The 13681-nt window shown below is 36.9% G+C and overlaps 3 protein-coding genes across 3 annotated transcripts; 1 reads left to right on the top strand and 2 right to left on the bottom strand.

The window, feature by feature from the left end:
• Positions 1–414: 414 nt before the first annotated feature.
• Positions 415–2985, bottom strand: LOC149611124 (uncharacterized). The gene is made up of 3 exons (XM_089858451.1): positions 2972–2985; positions 542–2838; positions 415–419 (listed from the first exon to the last, which is right to left on the bottom strand). The coding sequence occupies exons 1-3, from the start codon at positions 2983–2985 to the stop codon at positions 415–417; spliced, it is 2316 nt and encodes a 771-aa protein (XP_089714577.1).
• Positions 2986–5173: 2188 nt separating this feature from the next.
• Positions 5174–5940, top strand: LOC149611123 (uncharacterized). Its single transcript, XM_089858412.1, has 2 exons — positions 5174–5254; positions 5316–5940. Exons 1-2 carry the CDS (start codon positions 5178–5180, stop codon positions 5872–5874), a joined length of 636 nt encoding a protein of 211 aa, XP_089714538.1. The 5' UTR covers positions 5174–5177; the 3' UTR covers positions 5875–5940.
• A 1113-nt stretch (positions 5941–7053) lies between these two features.
• LOC149611122 (uncharacterized) lies at positions 7054–8392 on the bottom strand. Its single transcript, XM_089858492.1, has 2 exons — positions 7553–8392; positions 7054–7492 (listed from the first exon to the last, which is right to left on the bottom strand). Exons 1-2 carry the CDS (start codon positions 7793–7795, stop codon positions 7109–7111), a joined length of 627 nt encoding a protein of 208 aa, XP_089714618.1. The 5' UTR covers positions 7796–8392; the 3' UTR covers positions 7054–7108.
• Positions 8393–13681: the final 5289 nt, after the last annotated feature.

Below are 13681 nucleotides of genomic sequence, written 5' to 3'. Positions count from 1 at the left end.
TCTAAAAGGGGAAAATAATAGCATCCGTTAATGATTCTAAACAAAAAAATTAAACCAGCTTTTTGACTTAACAAATACATTGGCAAAAAATTCAATTGTTTCAAACGAGTACTATAATCCAATCTTACACGATTGCGATTCATGGGAAAATTTATATAAGGTTGACCAAGGTAAAAGGATGTAAAATAACGCAAAACCCTCTCGATAGAATCTATATCTTTCTTTAAATAAGGTGACCAGACCTCTACACCATATTGTAGCAATGGAATAACCAGAGCATTAAAAGATATAAGCGACGCTTTCGAACGTCCAAACGTTCTACGAATCAAACCAGCTATGCGACGGGCCTTAGCGGTTATATAAATAACATGGTTAGACCACTTAAGGTCACTTGAGAATATTATACCAAGCAATTTACACTTGAAAACACGAGGCAAAGAAAAATCATTAATCTTATAATCATAATTTAGTACATTGCGACGCCTCGTAAAAATTATGAAAGAACACTTTTTAATATTTAAATTAAGCAAATTAAGCAAACCCCATTCAAAGATTGCGTCAATGTCACTCTGAAGAGTTACGGAATCCTGCAGTGTCCTAATAGCACGAGATAAAAAGGAATCATCTGCATATTGCCAGAGAGTGCTTTGTGCAGATATGCTCATCGGAAGATCATGAGCGTATAAGTTGAAAAGTAGTGGTCCCAAAATAGAGCCCTGAGGTACCCCAGAAGTAACAGGAAGAAAACTCGAGGATTGACCCTGATAGACAACCCTCTGCAATCTATCCCTCAAAAAATCCGAGACCCAGAGCAAGGAATTACCACCGATACCTAGAGCCTGCAACTTAGAGACGAGACGATCATGGGGTACAGAGTCAAAGGCTTTCTTCCAATCAAAAATTACTACGTGTACGTCAGGAGGATTAATGGTGTCAAGGGTGAGAGCCCAAGAGTGGAAAGCTTGTACAAGCTGAGTTGTACAGCTAAATCCTTTACGAAAACCAAACTGACGCTCGGGAAGAACATTATTTTTTGAGCAAAACACGAGGAGATTCTCACATATAATAGATTCCATTATTTTACAAAAGACGGAAGAAAGTGATATTGGTCGATAAGATTCCAGCTCTGAACGACTCAAAGAACCACCTTTATAAAGGGGTACTACATTGACCTTCTTCCAGGCATCAGGTAGTTTACCTAATCTATAAGAGTAGTTAAAAAATTCTGACAAGGGTTTAGATATGCTCGTAGCGCACAGTTTAATCATTTTAGTAGAAACCCCATCGGGCCCAGACGAAGAACTGGACTTTAAGCGTGCTATAGCAGCAGCAACGGAACCGGGAGTAAAAACAAGATCTGGGTCCCTAGTCGGATTAGGCAATGAAGCAACATCAAGAGGGATTGAGTCAGACTTATTGAAGCAAGATTGAAAAAAAGAGTTAAACATTGACGCAATCGAAGAAGCGTCAGTGACAGGGGTATTATCAATATTCATAAAGTTCGGTATAGGTATTCTAGTTTTGCGAGCGACAAACTTCCAAAACTTATCCGGTTTGTCCTTAATCTTAGAGGACAAGTCATTCACGTAATCATTAAATTTAGAGCGAGTTTTAGCTTTCATCAAATTACAGGACCGTCTGTATTTAGCTCTGTTAGCCTCAGTTGGCTTAGACTTAAAAAGTTTGTATAAAGTTCTTTTGACATTAGCAAGGTGAACAATATCACCAGAAATCCATGGCTGCCGAAATCTCTTTGAGTATACCGTCCTTGAAGGAACACTGTCTTTAAAACAAGACCAAAACAATTGTAACCAAAAGTCCCATGTTAGATTAATGTCCTCGCTAAACGCTAAATGCCACGGAGCATAATCTATCAGGCCTTTCAAGCCCTTCACATCAGCGCGACTCAACTGTAGAACTTTCGTGGTTGAGCTTCTTGGCGTTGCACGTTCACAAGCGATTAGACCCGTCACCGCATCATGATCGCAACCAGGAAGATTATCGATTGTTTTAACTTCCTTAATGAAGCGACGTTCATTAATGTAAACCAAGTCAAGAGTATTGCCAAGTCTAGTGCTATCAGAGACAACTTGGGTTAGACCGAGATTGGATACGCATTCATAAAAGTCCAACGAAGGTAGACTATCAGGGACAGGTCTATTAACACCAAGGCATGCCATGTTGAAGTCACCGAACAAGACAAAGATATCATGACTGTTAATAATATCTGTTATCTCACTGAGTAGAGAACATAAACTCAATATGTAGTCTTGGGTAACCGGAGGGGGGACATAAACGCAACCAAAGAGAATTGATCTTGAGTCGCATTTAGCGGACGAAAAAACTACTTCAAGACGTTTGCCAGAGGCAGTCTTATATAGTTCATTATCAATGACAGTCTCGACAGGCGAGAGATTTTGGCTAATAGCCAAAAGAACTCCACCACCCCTAGTTTCACGATCATTACGAAACACTACATAGTCTTCAGTAAAGAACTCAGTACTAGAAATATCCGCACTAAGCCATGTCTCAGTAAGTCCAATAACATCGGGTAAGTTCCGTTCCACAAAAACTGATAAGTCGAGAAATTTATTTTTTAAACTTCTTACATTCGCCACATGAAAAGAGATCAGCGATCTTGATCTCTTTGTACTTCTGTCAGCGTTAATATTGAGAGACCTCTTATCTTTATCGCCAGAGGTAAATTCAGTGAAAAAAGAGTCATTCAAACTAGGTAAACCACAATTTAAACACACGAAGCCAGAGTCCTCAAGATGAAGAGATTTTTTTAAAACATTCGAATAAACACACTTGACGTGAAAGTCAAGATCACACACACTGCAGCGAAAACGTTTCTGAGACTTACGAAAAGACTTGAGGCAGACTTTACAACGACTCTTAAGAGTAGGTCCCGGATTCACCTCAATATCACCCGATAAAATCAGAATAATGGAGACAAAAGTTAACTTACTGCACCGGCTGCATAGAGGCTTAATAGTCAAAGGTTTACTCTTAACAAATTGATGGCCATTGAAAGTAACGACATCAAAACAATGCGACGTAGCCGAAACTAATAGAGGAGGGGGCTATTGCTGAGGCTTTAAATCAATTTGAACCAATGAATTTAACATCCCTGGAAGAAGCCGAGCATCAGAAGGCTACACGATGCTATATTTGCACACAGATTTTAACATCCGAGGATCCTGGTGTTCGCGATCATTGTCACTTCAGTGGTATGAATTTCATACTAATTTAAGTTTATTAATAGTTGTAACATATTTAATCTAATTTAGGGAATTTTCGTGGTACTGCACATCAATCTTGTAATCTGAAGCTAAAGGTTGGATACGTAATTCCCGTGATCGCCCATAATTTAAGCGGGTGATTATTTTAACCTGTCTTTGATGGAACTGATGCTTAGAAATTAACCGATTAAACATTAAATAGGTATGATTCACATCTTATTCTGGCAGGACTCACCCTCGTAGAAGATAAAAGAATCACGTGCATCCCCTCTAATACTGAAACCTACATCAGTTTTAGTATTGGGAGACTACGATTTGTTGACTCAATGAGATTTCTTCCAGCCTCATTGGAAACTCTAGTTTCTAATTTAGCCGCAGGTGGAGCGGAGAAGTTCCACATTCTTAATGCAATATACCCCCCTGAAAAGGTTAAGCTCATGCTGACCAAACTTGCATACCCATATAATTACATGACTGATATGGAGCGATTCGATGAATGTACCCTACCTTCCAAAGAGGATTTCTTCAACACTCTCACGAACGAACATATTTCCGAGGAGAGATATGAAAATACACGTAATGTTTGGAATGAGTTCAACATTCAAACCCTAGGTACGTTACCCTCTAACCAATTTTTAAATTAATAATTTCGGCGTTTAATATTCAATCTATTCCTAGGGGAACTACACGATATATACGTAACCTGCGATTGCCTTCAATTAGCCTCCGTATTCGAACAGTTTAGGATAATGTGTTTGGAATATTATAAACTGGACTGTGCTCATGCCTTCACTGGCCCCGGTAATTAATTTAGTTTTGAAAACAGCACAAAAATGAGTTTCTAAAGCCTCCATACCATAGGTTTTGCATGGGAGGCTGCCTTACTCATGACGAGGGTTAAACTTGATCTAATTTTAGACCCGGATATCCATCTGTTCCTAGGTAATATTCTTCCGAGTTCTATTAAATAGTGTAAAGATATTCTAATAGAGTTAATAATATAGAGAGAGGTATTCGTGGTGGTGTAGCGATGGTGGCTCATAGACATGCAGAAGCCAACAACAAGTATCTCCCGGAGACATTTGACGAATCTAAACCATCCAACTTTATAGTTTATTTGGATGTCAACAATCTCTATGGTAATAAAATCTTATTGTGAATACATTAATTGATGGTAACCGAATTAACCATATACGCAACTTCTTTAGGAACAGTTATGGAGTATTATCTTCCTACGAGAAGGTTCAGCTGGGTAAAAACTGAAAATCTTTTAGATTATACGGAGAAGCAAATATTAAATTTGCCAGACGACTCTCCATATGGATTCATACTATCCGTTGATTTGGAGTACCCAGTTGAACTTCATGAAGATCATAATTGCCTTCCTCTTGCACCGGAATCCAAGCGAATAACTACGGATATGTTTTCAGCGTCTTATAAGCTTATGATGAAAGAAAATGGTTTGACTGTCAAGGACACGCTACCCAAACTTGTAACTGATCTAACCAACAAACGTGATTACGTTATTCACTATCGAAATTTAAAATACTACATATCGCTGGGTTTAAAACTTAAACAAGTTAATCGTATTTTGACTTTTGAACAAACCCCGTGGCTTCAACCGTATATTAATTTTAATACTGAGAAGCGAATGAATGCCGTTAATTCCTTTGAGAAAGATTACTTCAAGCTAATGAACAACAGCGTTTTTGGTTGGTACTTATTAATATATGATTAAAAACTAATAAAAAATTTTAATTTTCAAATAATAAAAAATGTTTAATAAAAATGTTTTTAGGGAAAACTATGGAAAATCTACGCAATCGAATAATTTTCCACCTCATTCAAACACCTGAGATGGCTATCAAGAAAGCATCATCGCCTGCTTTTGAAAGGTTCATAATTTTTCATAAGAACCTTGTTGGTATACAGATGGCTAAAAAATCCTTAACTCTGAACCGTCCAATTTATACTGGTTTTGCTATACTGGATTTATCCAAATTGTTTTTGTAAGATACCTTTTTTCCTTTTAAATAAACCTTGTGAAATCAATTGAGTTTTTCTCTCTAGATATCAGTTTCACTACGACTTCATAAGAGCCTACTACGGAGAAAGGGCAACCCTACTTTTCACGGATACTGATAGCCTGACGTATTCAATTGAAACCTTGGACGTATACGTTGACTTTCAGAAAAACAAAGAGTTATTCGATTTCTCGGGCTATATTCAAGATCATCCCTTATTTTCCAATGAAAATCGGAAGGTCTTGGGTAAGCTGAAGGATGAGATGGATGGAGTGCCCATCCAAAGCTTCGTAGGCTTACGTCCCAAGATGTACAGCATTCTGAGTGCTAAGGGAGAAAAAAAGACCGCGAAAGGAGTGTGTAGGCGTGTTGTTAAGAATACGTTGACGCATGCTGATTACCTAAATTGTGTGAAACGAAGAAAAACTACCAAAATAACTATGAAAAGAATTACTAGTGTGAAACATAGTTTGCACACGATAACTCAAAACAAGCTAGCATTGAATCCATGTGACAACAAGAAGTTTATTCTGGGTGACGGAGTTCGTACTCTCTCGTACGGACATTACTTCATTCAGTACTTGAAAAAATTACATGAAGATTGAAAACTGAATAATAATAAAATTGACAAATACAAAATTAAAAATTTATTGCATATTTTTTGAACATGAATTCCTTAATCATGCAATCATTAACTGCCTTATTTTTGGAGAATCTTGAAATGATGTCATACATTTTAACCCCTCTACATCTATTTATAGCGAAGTAAACACAGAAACCTCCGCAAGTTAAAGAAGTGTTACTTTGTAACTGTACTGAGTTAAACGTGACCGTCTTACTATTTTTTTCAATGAAATTAGCGAACTTAAACACCTCGGGGCTATTCCCGAAGGAGTCAAAAAATTCAGTGTTTTTTGAGGCTGAGAAATATATTATACACCAATGTTCTCCAGCGTCCTGTGAAAAGTCGGTGTTTACAACGAAGAGAGATGGAAAATTCCATACCACCTTAGGTAAAGTATTTGCCGCGAAAACACCACGAAACAGTCCTTTGGTAAACTTATCAGTTTCAAATATCATCTCTAATTGGAGGGTATCCATTACTCAACGGTTACGTTTCTGTTCTTGTCAATTTCAATGAGGGACTGAAACTCGGCATAAACAATAACTGCTACTGTTTCTGGGAGAGGTTTCTCGAATTTAAGTTCGAGTCGAATATTTCCGTTTTTAATAAGATGGAAGTGAGACGCGTTAGAGTCTAAATCAACTGTTAAATCATAGCAAAACAGAGTATAGCCTCTAGCAAAATCTTCCCGACTTATCACGTTTCCTTCATCTCCCGTCTGCGCTGTTTGGAGGAAGAGATTATAATAAGCTTGAATATAACTATTTTTCCCGAAATTAGGTGTTAGTGGTTTGTGGGGTATGCAACTTCCGTCGATGTAAAGAGCAATGTGATTTATGTCATAATGCTGAAAGTTATAGTTTGGAATGTCTCCTTAATCTATCCTTTCGAGCAAAGGAAATCCCGCAAGTGACACAGCTATATTTTACATTCTTATGCTGCTCTTGTATATGTCGATTCAAATTAAATTGTCGTGAAAACTGTTTTAAACATATGTTACACGGAAACATGGTGAATTATCAGTATCATAACTCCCAATGAATCCCCTGTGATAAAAATAAGAGTATTTATATGTTTTTGACTTAACCCCCCCCCCTAAGAAAATCACTTAAATTTATTCATTTTAAGTACCTACTTATTGATATAAATAAACCACAAATTCTGTTTTCTCAAATTTATTTCAAAGATATATTTTTATTTCTTTATTATTATTTTTAATCTGAGTCTGAGTCCATTAGTTCCTCACTGCTGGAAGTACCGTCAGCGGGTTTGAGTTTTGCGAGACACTTCAACTCCTGCTCAATGATGTTATTGAGCTCAGGTGTTTCAACTACCGGCTTCTTCTTGGTGGGGTGTTTTTTAGCGGTTACTGTACGAGTTGGTTTGGATTTAACCACCCTGCCAGCTTTCTTAGACTTTGATGAAGCCTGGATCGCTGGAGTGGTGGTATGAATCGCTGGAGTGGTGGTAGTATCAATAATTGCTGACGTGGATGTTGATGGAACAGATGGAAATCCGGCTGGGTGGGTGAAGGCCTCCTCTAGCGCCTGAACATCATCGTCTAACTCCCCCTCAACGGGAAACACCAGCTTTTCGATCTGTATAGATAGTCTTGTAAAATATGCTAATAGAGTACGAAAAAAAAACTAAATACATACCGTGATGTAGTCACCTGCGAAACCTAGTCCGTTTTTACAATTGACGATGTTCGGGTGGTAGGGTAAGTGCACGGTTATACTACCATTTTCCTCATCTTCGAAGAACCCAGTCTGCCAACTGTGGTTCTTCCTAACTCGGAACCGCAAATACTTGAATGTCATTTCCAACCCCGATCGATCAAATATTGGTCCAATGACTGTCGTATATTTCAACCCGCATACAGTTGGTTTTGGTGTGGACATCTTGATTTCTGATTGTTGTTGTTCTCTGAACTTCTTAGTTGGTAATAATATTCAAAAATAAACTGCTGTTTATATAGTAGGGAAAGTTAATAATTCACTCGAGAATGCGGATTAATTTTAAATTTTATTCTTTTTATTTAAAACCACTTGAAAACCATTTTTCACAAAGAGAGAGAGTTTGTATGCCTTAAAAAGTGCGCAGTTAGCTTTTTCAGTATGATATTTACAAGTCGTGGAGATTGAGTGTGTTAATTCTGTTAATTCTGTTAATTTGGGACATCCTAAGTCTTCAAGATTTATCACCTGAACACCCAAAAAATCCGTTAAAAAATTAGCTTTCTCCAACCCTTTAGTGTAGAAGGTTTTTCCCTTCCCTGATATCATCACAGCGACATCGTTTAGTTTCGAGTATTCCAACTCCCCGTCACCCCACTTCAATTGGCAGATATTGCTAGAAATCCAAGAGCATAACCGCTTATCAGCATATGATAGTTGCTCCCAAGGGTGTGGTGGTTCAAGAGTGAAAATCTCGTTCTCTCCCGTTTCTACAACGTAGTAACATATTTCTTTCAAAATAAATTTACTGTTCGCTCTGAGAAAAGCAGCCTCTACGATGCACGTCAATCCTTATTCCTATATATTAATTTAGAAAAATTTAAGAACAAAAATCACATTTTAACAATCTTGACGATTAAATATTTAGCGATTACGTTTTTGGTTTGACTTCGGATATTAGAATAAGACTTCGTTGGCTCATGAGTTGCCTTATATAGTACCTACTATTTGTTATTTCATTAAATTTCGTTTACCGAAAACATCTTCAAAACCGCTAGTAGAATTTAGTCTCAATACGGTAAGAAATTATTTAACCGGTAAAAACTCCACATGATTCACCGTCTAAATTTTATCTTATCAATCCCCGAAACATCTTCAAAACCGCTCGCCGAATATAGTCTCTCTTTTACGGCATGAAATTCGATTTTCGTCCTTTTTCATGAGTGTACTCCCCCGTAGAATTCACAACTCCTCATAGGGAGTCATGTATTAGGTGGGATAGTTCTCTCATTTATTACCTACTCATAAAATCCTTTTGTTTTACACTGACTTAATTTATGACATTCTTCGTTTCCATATTCACCGAGAGAACATTGTTTAAAATTGGTTTCTTCGCCTAAATGATTAGCCTCCATCTTCGAACGAGTTTCAAATTTTTTCGCAGTTCTTAGGAACTTTAATACAGAATCTCGAGCAGACTACAAAAACAAATTAAGAGAGCTAGATATAAGAGTTCTTATAAATTAAGATAAACATATTTTGAAATTTTGATTTTTGTTACCAGTTAAAGGGGATACAAAAACACCAAACCAATCATAAAGGAGGTGAAAGATACGCCCTTGGGGTCTCGAAAAAAGCTAAAATATTTTTTTTAAGTTGGGCCACTTGCCTTTACGCGTCACAGTGTTAGACCCCCCCACTAATTATTACTTAATTTATAATAAAAGTTCTAAAAAAGATAGACATTTGTCAAGATGACGGTCGGATGCCTCGCCTTTTATAGCATATGTGTGTATAATTTCATAAACATATCCAAAAAATCAAGTGAGTTATCGTTACTTTTGCCAGGGCCCAAAAATGTTTCGCGGACACTGCAGAAATCGCGGGGGTTTACTCAAAACCTTTATAAAAATTCATTTATTTTTAGTTTCACCTGAAAATCTGGAAATCGTAGTTATTTAAGCATAGCTGCAAGTGTGCCAACTTTTATTAGGATCGGCCGACACATGGTGGCATGCCTAGGTGAAACCATATGGAATGACCCTCCGGTTAAAATCTTTTCCAAAAGCCAGGCTGCCTGAGATCTCAGCCAAGTGTCTCACCCTTTCAGTTTTTGTTCAATGTTCCTGCTTCCTATCTCGAGTCGAACAATGATTAAAGGTTTTGCAAAATATGCATTAATGAAAAAAACCCTCCCCTTCAAATCAAAATTCCTCCCAAAACTCAGAGGGGCTAATCATGCCTCTGGAACATTCCGAGAGGCGAGAACGTTTTTAACTTGGAAACTAAGCTCAATGACTATTGGCTAACCGTAGTGTAAGCGTTTTCTACACAAAATCGTTAAAAATTGCTGAGCATCAATTTTTACCCACATCGTTTGATGTACATCTACGATGTGGGTATTAAGTTTGACCTGCACTGCTGTTATTGTTGTCGTTGACCGTTGGCCTTGCGACGTGTCAGACTACCGCCTTTGGCAGTATCAAAGTTTTCGATCGTCAAAGGGAGAGTGAAATCAGTGAATGGGAGAGGATTCTCTGGATTGTGGTGGTGACGTGATATTTTTCATTCGTGCATTTCTTTAAAACAAGATGAACCAAGAGCTCGTAATAGCAGCCACATCGTTCCATACTTAACAGAAGTACAGAAAATTTTAGTGAATAGCCCCTCGATCCGCTACTATTTTATAATTATTACTGAAATGTTTTTACTTCAGTTATAATTATAGTGTGACACGAACGGAAAACGTGAGTGAATAGGCCCTCGATGAGCTACTATTTTAAAATTATTACTGAATTTTTTTACTTCAGTTATTATTATAGTTATAGTGTGACACGAACGGAAAACGTGAGTGAGTAACCCAGGATGCGCAACCTTTAACAGTGGTAAAAAGAAATACCCATTAAAAGAAGTACAGATAATCACAGTGAATAGCCCCTCGACGCCCTATCAAAAAATTATAACCCCCTAATCCTTACTTCAATAAATTTACTTATGTTATAATTGTAATATCCGGGGCTAGAAACTAGTACTTTCTTTTTGCTTAAAATTCTTCTTGGTTTGAGGAGAAATACACGTAAATTATAATAATAAACACCGTCTTAATACCACTCAAAATATAACGTCGGTAAATACTTGCTTTTGTTTTTTTTTTCAAATTCCCCTCGATTTCTTTGAATAATGAAAGCGTGAAACTCTATTGTCCACGGGTGACCGGAATTTTGAAGGAAGTATTAAACCTTCCATTTTAATTTGGGAAATACTAAAATCGTCTCTCTCTCTAGCTTTATATAAATCGAGGAAACGTAAACCACAATTCACAAAGCTAACCGTATATATACGATGTGGCTAAAAATGAAGGGGATTATAATAGGAAGTTTAAGCATTGCATTTAATTGTACTACTAGGGTTAAGCATTGTGAATTGTGTTTAACGTTTAGTCGATGTATTTAAGGCGAGAGAGGGGATTATGGTAATGGCATTGCCTTAAATTAAATAGGAGGTTTCCTACTCCCTATAAAGTTACTGTCACCCATTGTTGTCGACAATAAGAATTTCACGATTTCAATCCCGCTCCCCTATTTCAACATTCAAAGAAATCGAGGGGAATTTTGAAAGCAAAAGCAAGTATATACTGACGTTATTTTCATAATGTTCTCAAGGCGGTGTTAATAATTTATTTTGACAAAACATTTCCCAATACTGAACTATTATGGAAATTCGGTTGTCCACTGACGCATTTCCTTATTTTTCGTGATTACCAGTATTTATGGCGATCTAATCTACTTGACATGATAATCAAACTCTCTCTGTGGCATTCATTCCCTCTTAAGGCTATTAAGATTAAGACTGTCATTTGCACCTTATTAAATGACCCAGCGGCGGCAAAGCTATAACACCCTCCCCGATAAAAAACCTGGTTGGGCTAATAATCCAGAATTTCCACGAAATGTAAAACATTACGAAGAGAGTTCCGCGATTTCGGTGTCTTGTAAAACGATGTTTAAAACGTCACCCATTGCAGCTAGATGGTTGAATAGCAGGTTTATAATATATTAGCCACTTTACGGAATTCCTTGACTTTCCCCTGGCCTTTTTGGTTCGTTTTGAAATTACCTGAAATTTCCATGTTTTCCCTGACCTGTGGCAACCCTGTAATCGTGAACCATTGCTGGAGAAATTTGTTAATTTTCAAAAGTCTAAGGGCCAATAGAGCATAGTTAGTTATGTAATTCTATTAAATACCGGTGGCATGTTGTTAATTATATTTTTGATATTGTTTTATGCGCTGAACTCCATGCGAATTTAATTAAAATCATACGCGCCAATTTAAAACTTTCTACCACCGTGTATTGGAATTTTGGAAGTGGGATGCCATGATCATGCGCGCCACCTTTACGCAAACCGTGAAACTGTACATCTCTTAGACAAATTTGCAATTTAACTTCATGCAAATTATTTTTAATCTTTATTATAAATTATTTCATACTCAAAAATTATGATTTATTATCTCCGATTAATTAAGATTTTATGTTTAAAAATTGACGTGGCTGATATTCTTCTTTCCTCTACCTTCTTTAACATTAGCCCTCCATATAAAAGAAGGGAGATTGGATTCCGAAGAAGGAAATCTTCTCGAAAAAGAATGCACTCTTGCCTCTCTAGTTATATTCCCTCTAACTCTAGTAGAATTCCATCTAAAGAAGGTAAACTCTCCTTCAGAGACAAGTACCTTCTTTAACAAAGAAAAAAAAGTATCTTCTATGGAGGGAAACCTCACAGTTGAGGAGCGAGACCCCCACTTCCAACCCTAAACGTCCGCCTCTCTGAGTTACTCACCCCTTCTTTTATCCTACACTTCCAGCTCTTGGACGGGCAGGGGAATAAAGAAAATTTTTGAAACAGCTTCTTAGAAGGTGAAGCGAGATTTCGCGGTGTCGCCCTCTGCGTCAAAGAAGGGAATGTTGGTCGCGAGAAGAAATCACCAAATTTTCACCACTGATACCACTTACAAAAATTGATTTTTTAAACTATTTAATAGTTAGGCTTAAAAAAAGCCATATGAAATTTTTAATTTGTCCCACTAACTAATATCCTACTATTGTTGGAGAATTAGTTTTTATAAAGTGTCAAAAGTATTTCCCAAATTGTGGTTACCAAGATATATTAAAACAACTAAAACATTTTTTCAATTAATATTCCAGGAGGTTTCGCATATTCTCTGTGTTTCTCACCAGCTGGGGTAGTCTACGTGACAGGTGGCATTGCGTAAAACCAACAGGGCTACAATTTGCAAAGCTTTCTGCAATATTTTTTTTCCAAAATTTAATAACCTTTTCATTGTCCCTTTGATAACCCACGCCCAAAAAATAATTGAAATGTTCTAGCAGCACTGTTTCCAAACTTAAAGCTAAGAGTTGATAACCCACGCCCAAAAAAATAATTGAAATGTTCTAGCAGCACTGTTTCCAAACTTAAAGCTAAGAGTTGATAACCCACGCCGAAAAAAATAATTGAAATATTCTAGCAGCACTGTTTCCAAATTTAAAGCTAAGAGTTGCGTTACAAAATTTTAAAAATAGACCCTCAAAATATTATATTTAAATGAACATATAATTGCCAGTAAATTGTAAAGTTTTCTTTCAACCCCCGCCCCTTTACATAATTAATATAACGAAGAACAAAATTATTTCGACATAAATGCTACAAGCAGTGCATATTTTCAACTTTGAAACATACAATTTAAAGACTATTTTCGTACAACTACAAGCGTATTGTATCAACACGTGCCAGCTGCTAAGCTTCAACAGAAAGATAATTCATCATAGCCTTTACCAGTATAATAAAAGGTTAAAACTACACAGCTAAAAAAAATTATCATCATCATTATAAACAAGCTGGTCCAGCAACCAGAACATTTTGCACACCCAATCAATTTATAGGACATTGGTCCAGTGAGGCAGTGACCCCTATAAGTGTCTCAAAGTTATCTTATTTCCGTCCCTGCTTAAAATAAAACCGACGAAATAAATCACGGCTAGAAAAGGTTGAATTGGGGCGGAAATAACTGAAATACTATAGCCTCCTGGAAATTCGCGAGAGCGGAAATAA

Source organism: Phalangium opilio, unplaced genomic scaffold (assembly GCF_054372755.1).
Source record: "Phalangium opilio isolate 3A_F unplaced genomic scaffold, DU_Popi_V2 ptg000246l_1, whole genome shotgun sequence".
Classification (NCBI taxonomy): domain Eukaryota; kingdom Metazoa; phylum Arthropoda; class Arachnida; order Opiliones; family Phalangiidae; genus Phalangium; species Phalangium opilio.
The sequence above is the reverse complement of the archived record's forward strand: the minus strand, read 5'-3'. Positions and strand labels throughout refer to the sequence as shown.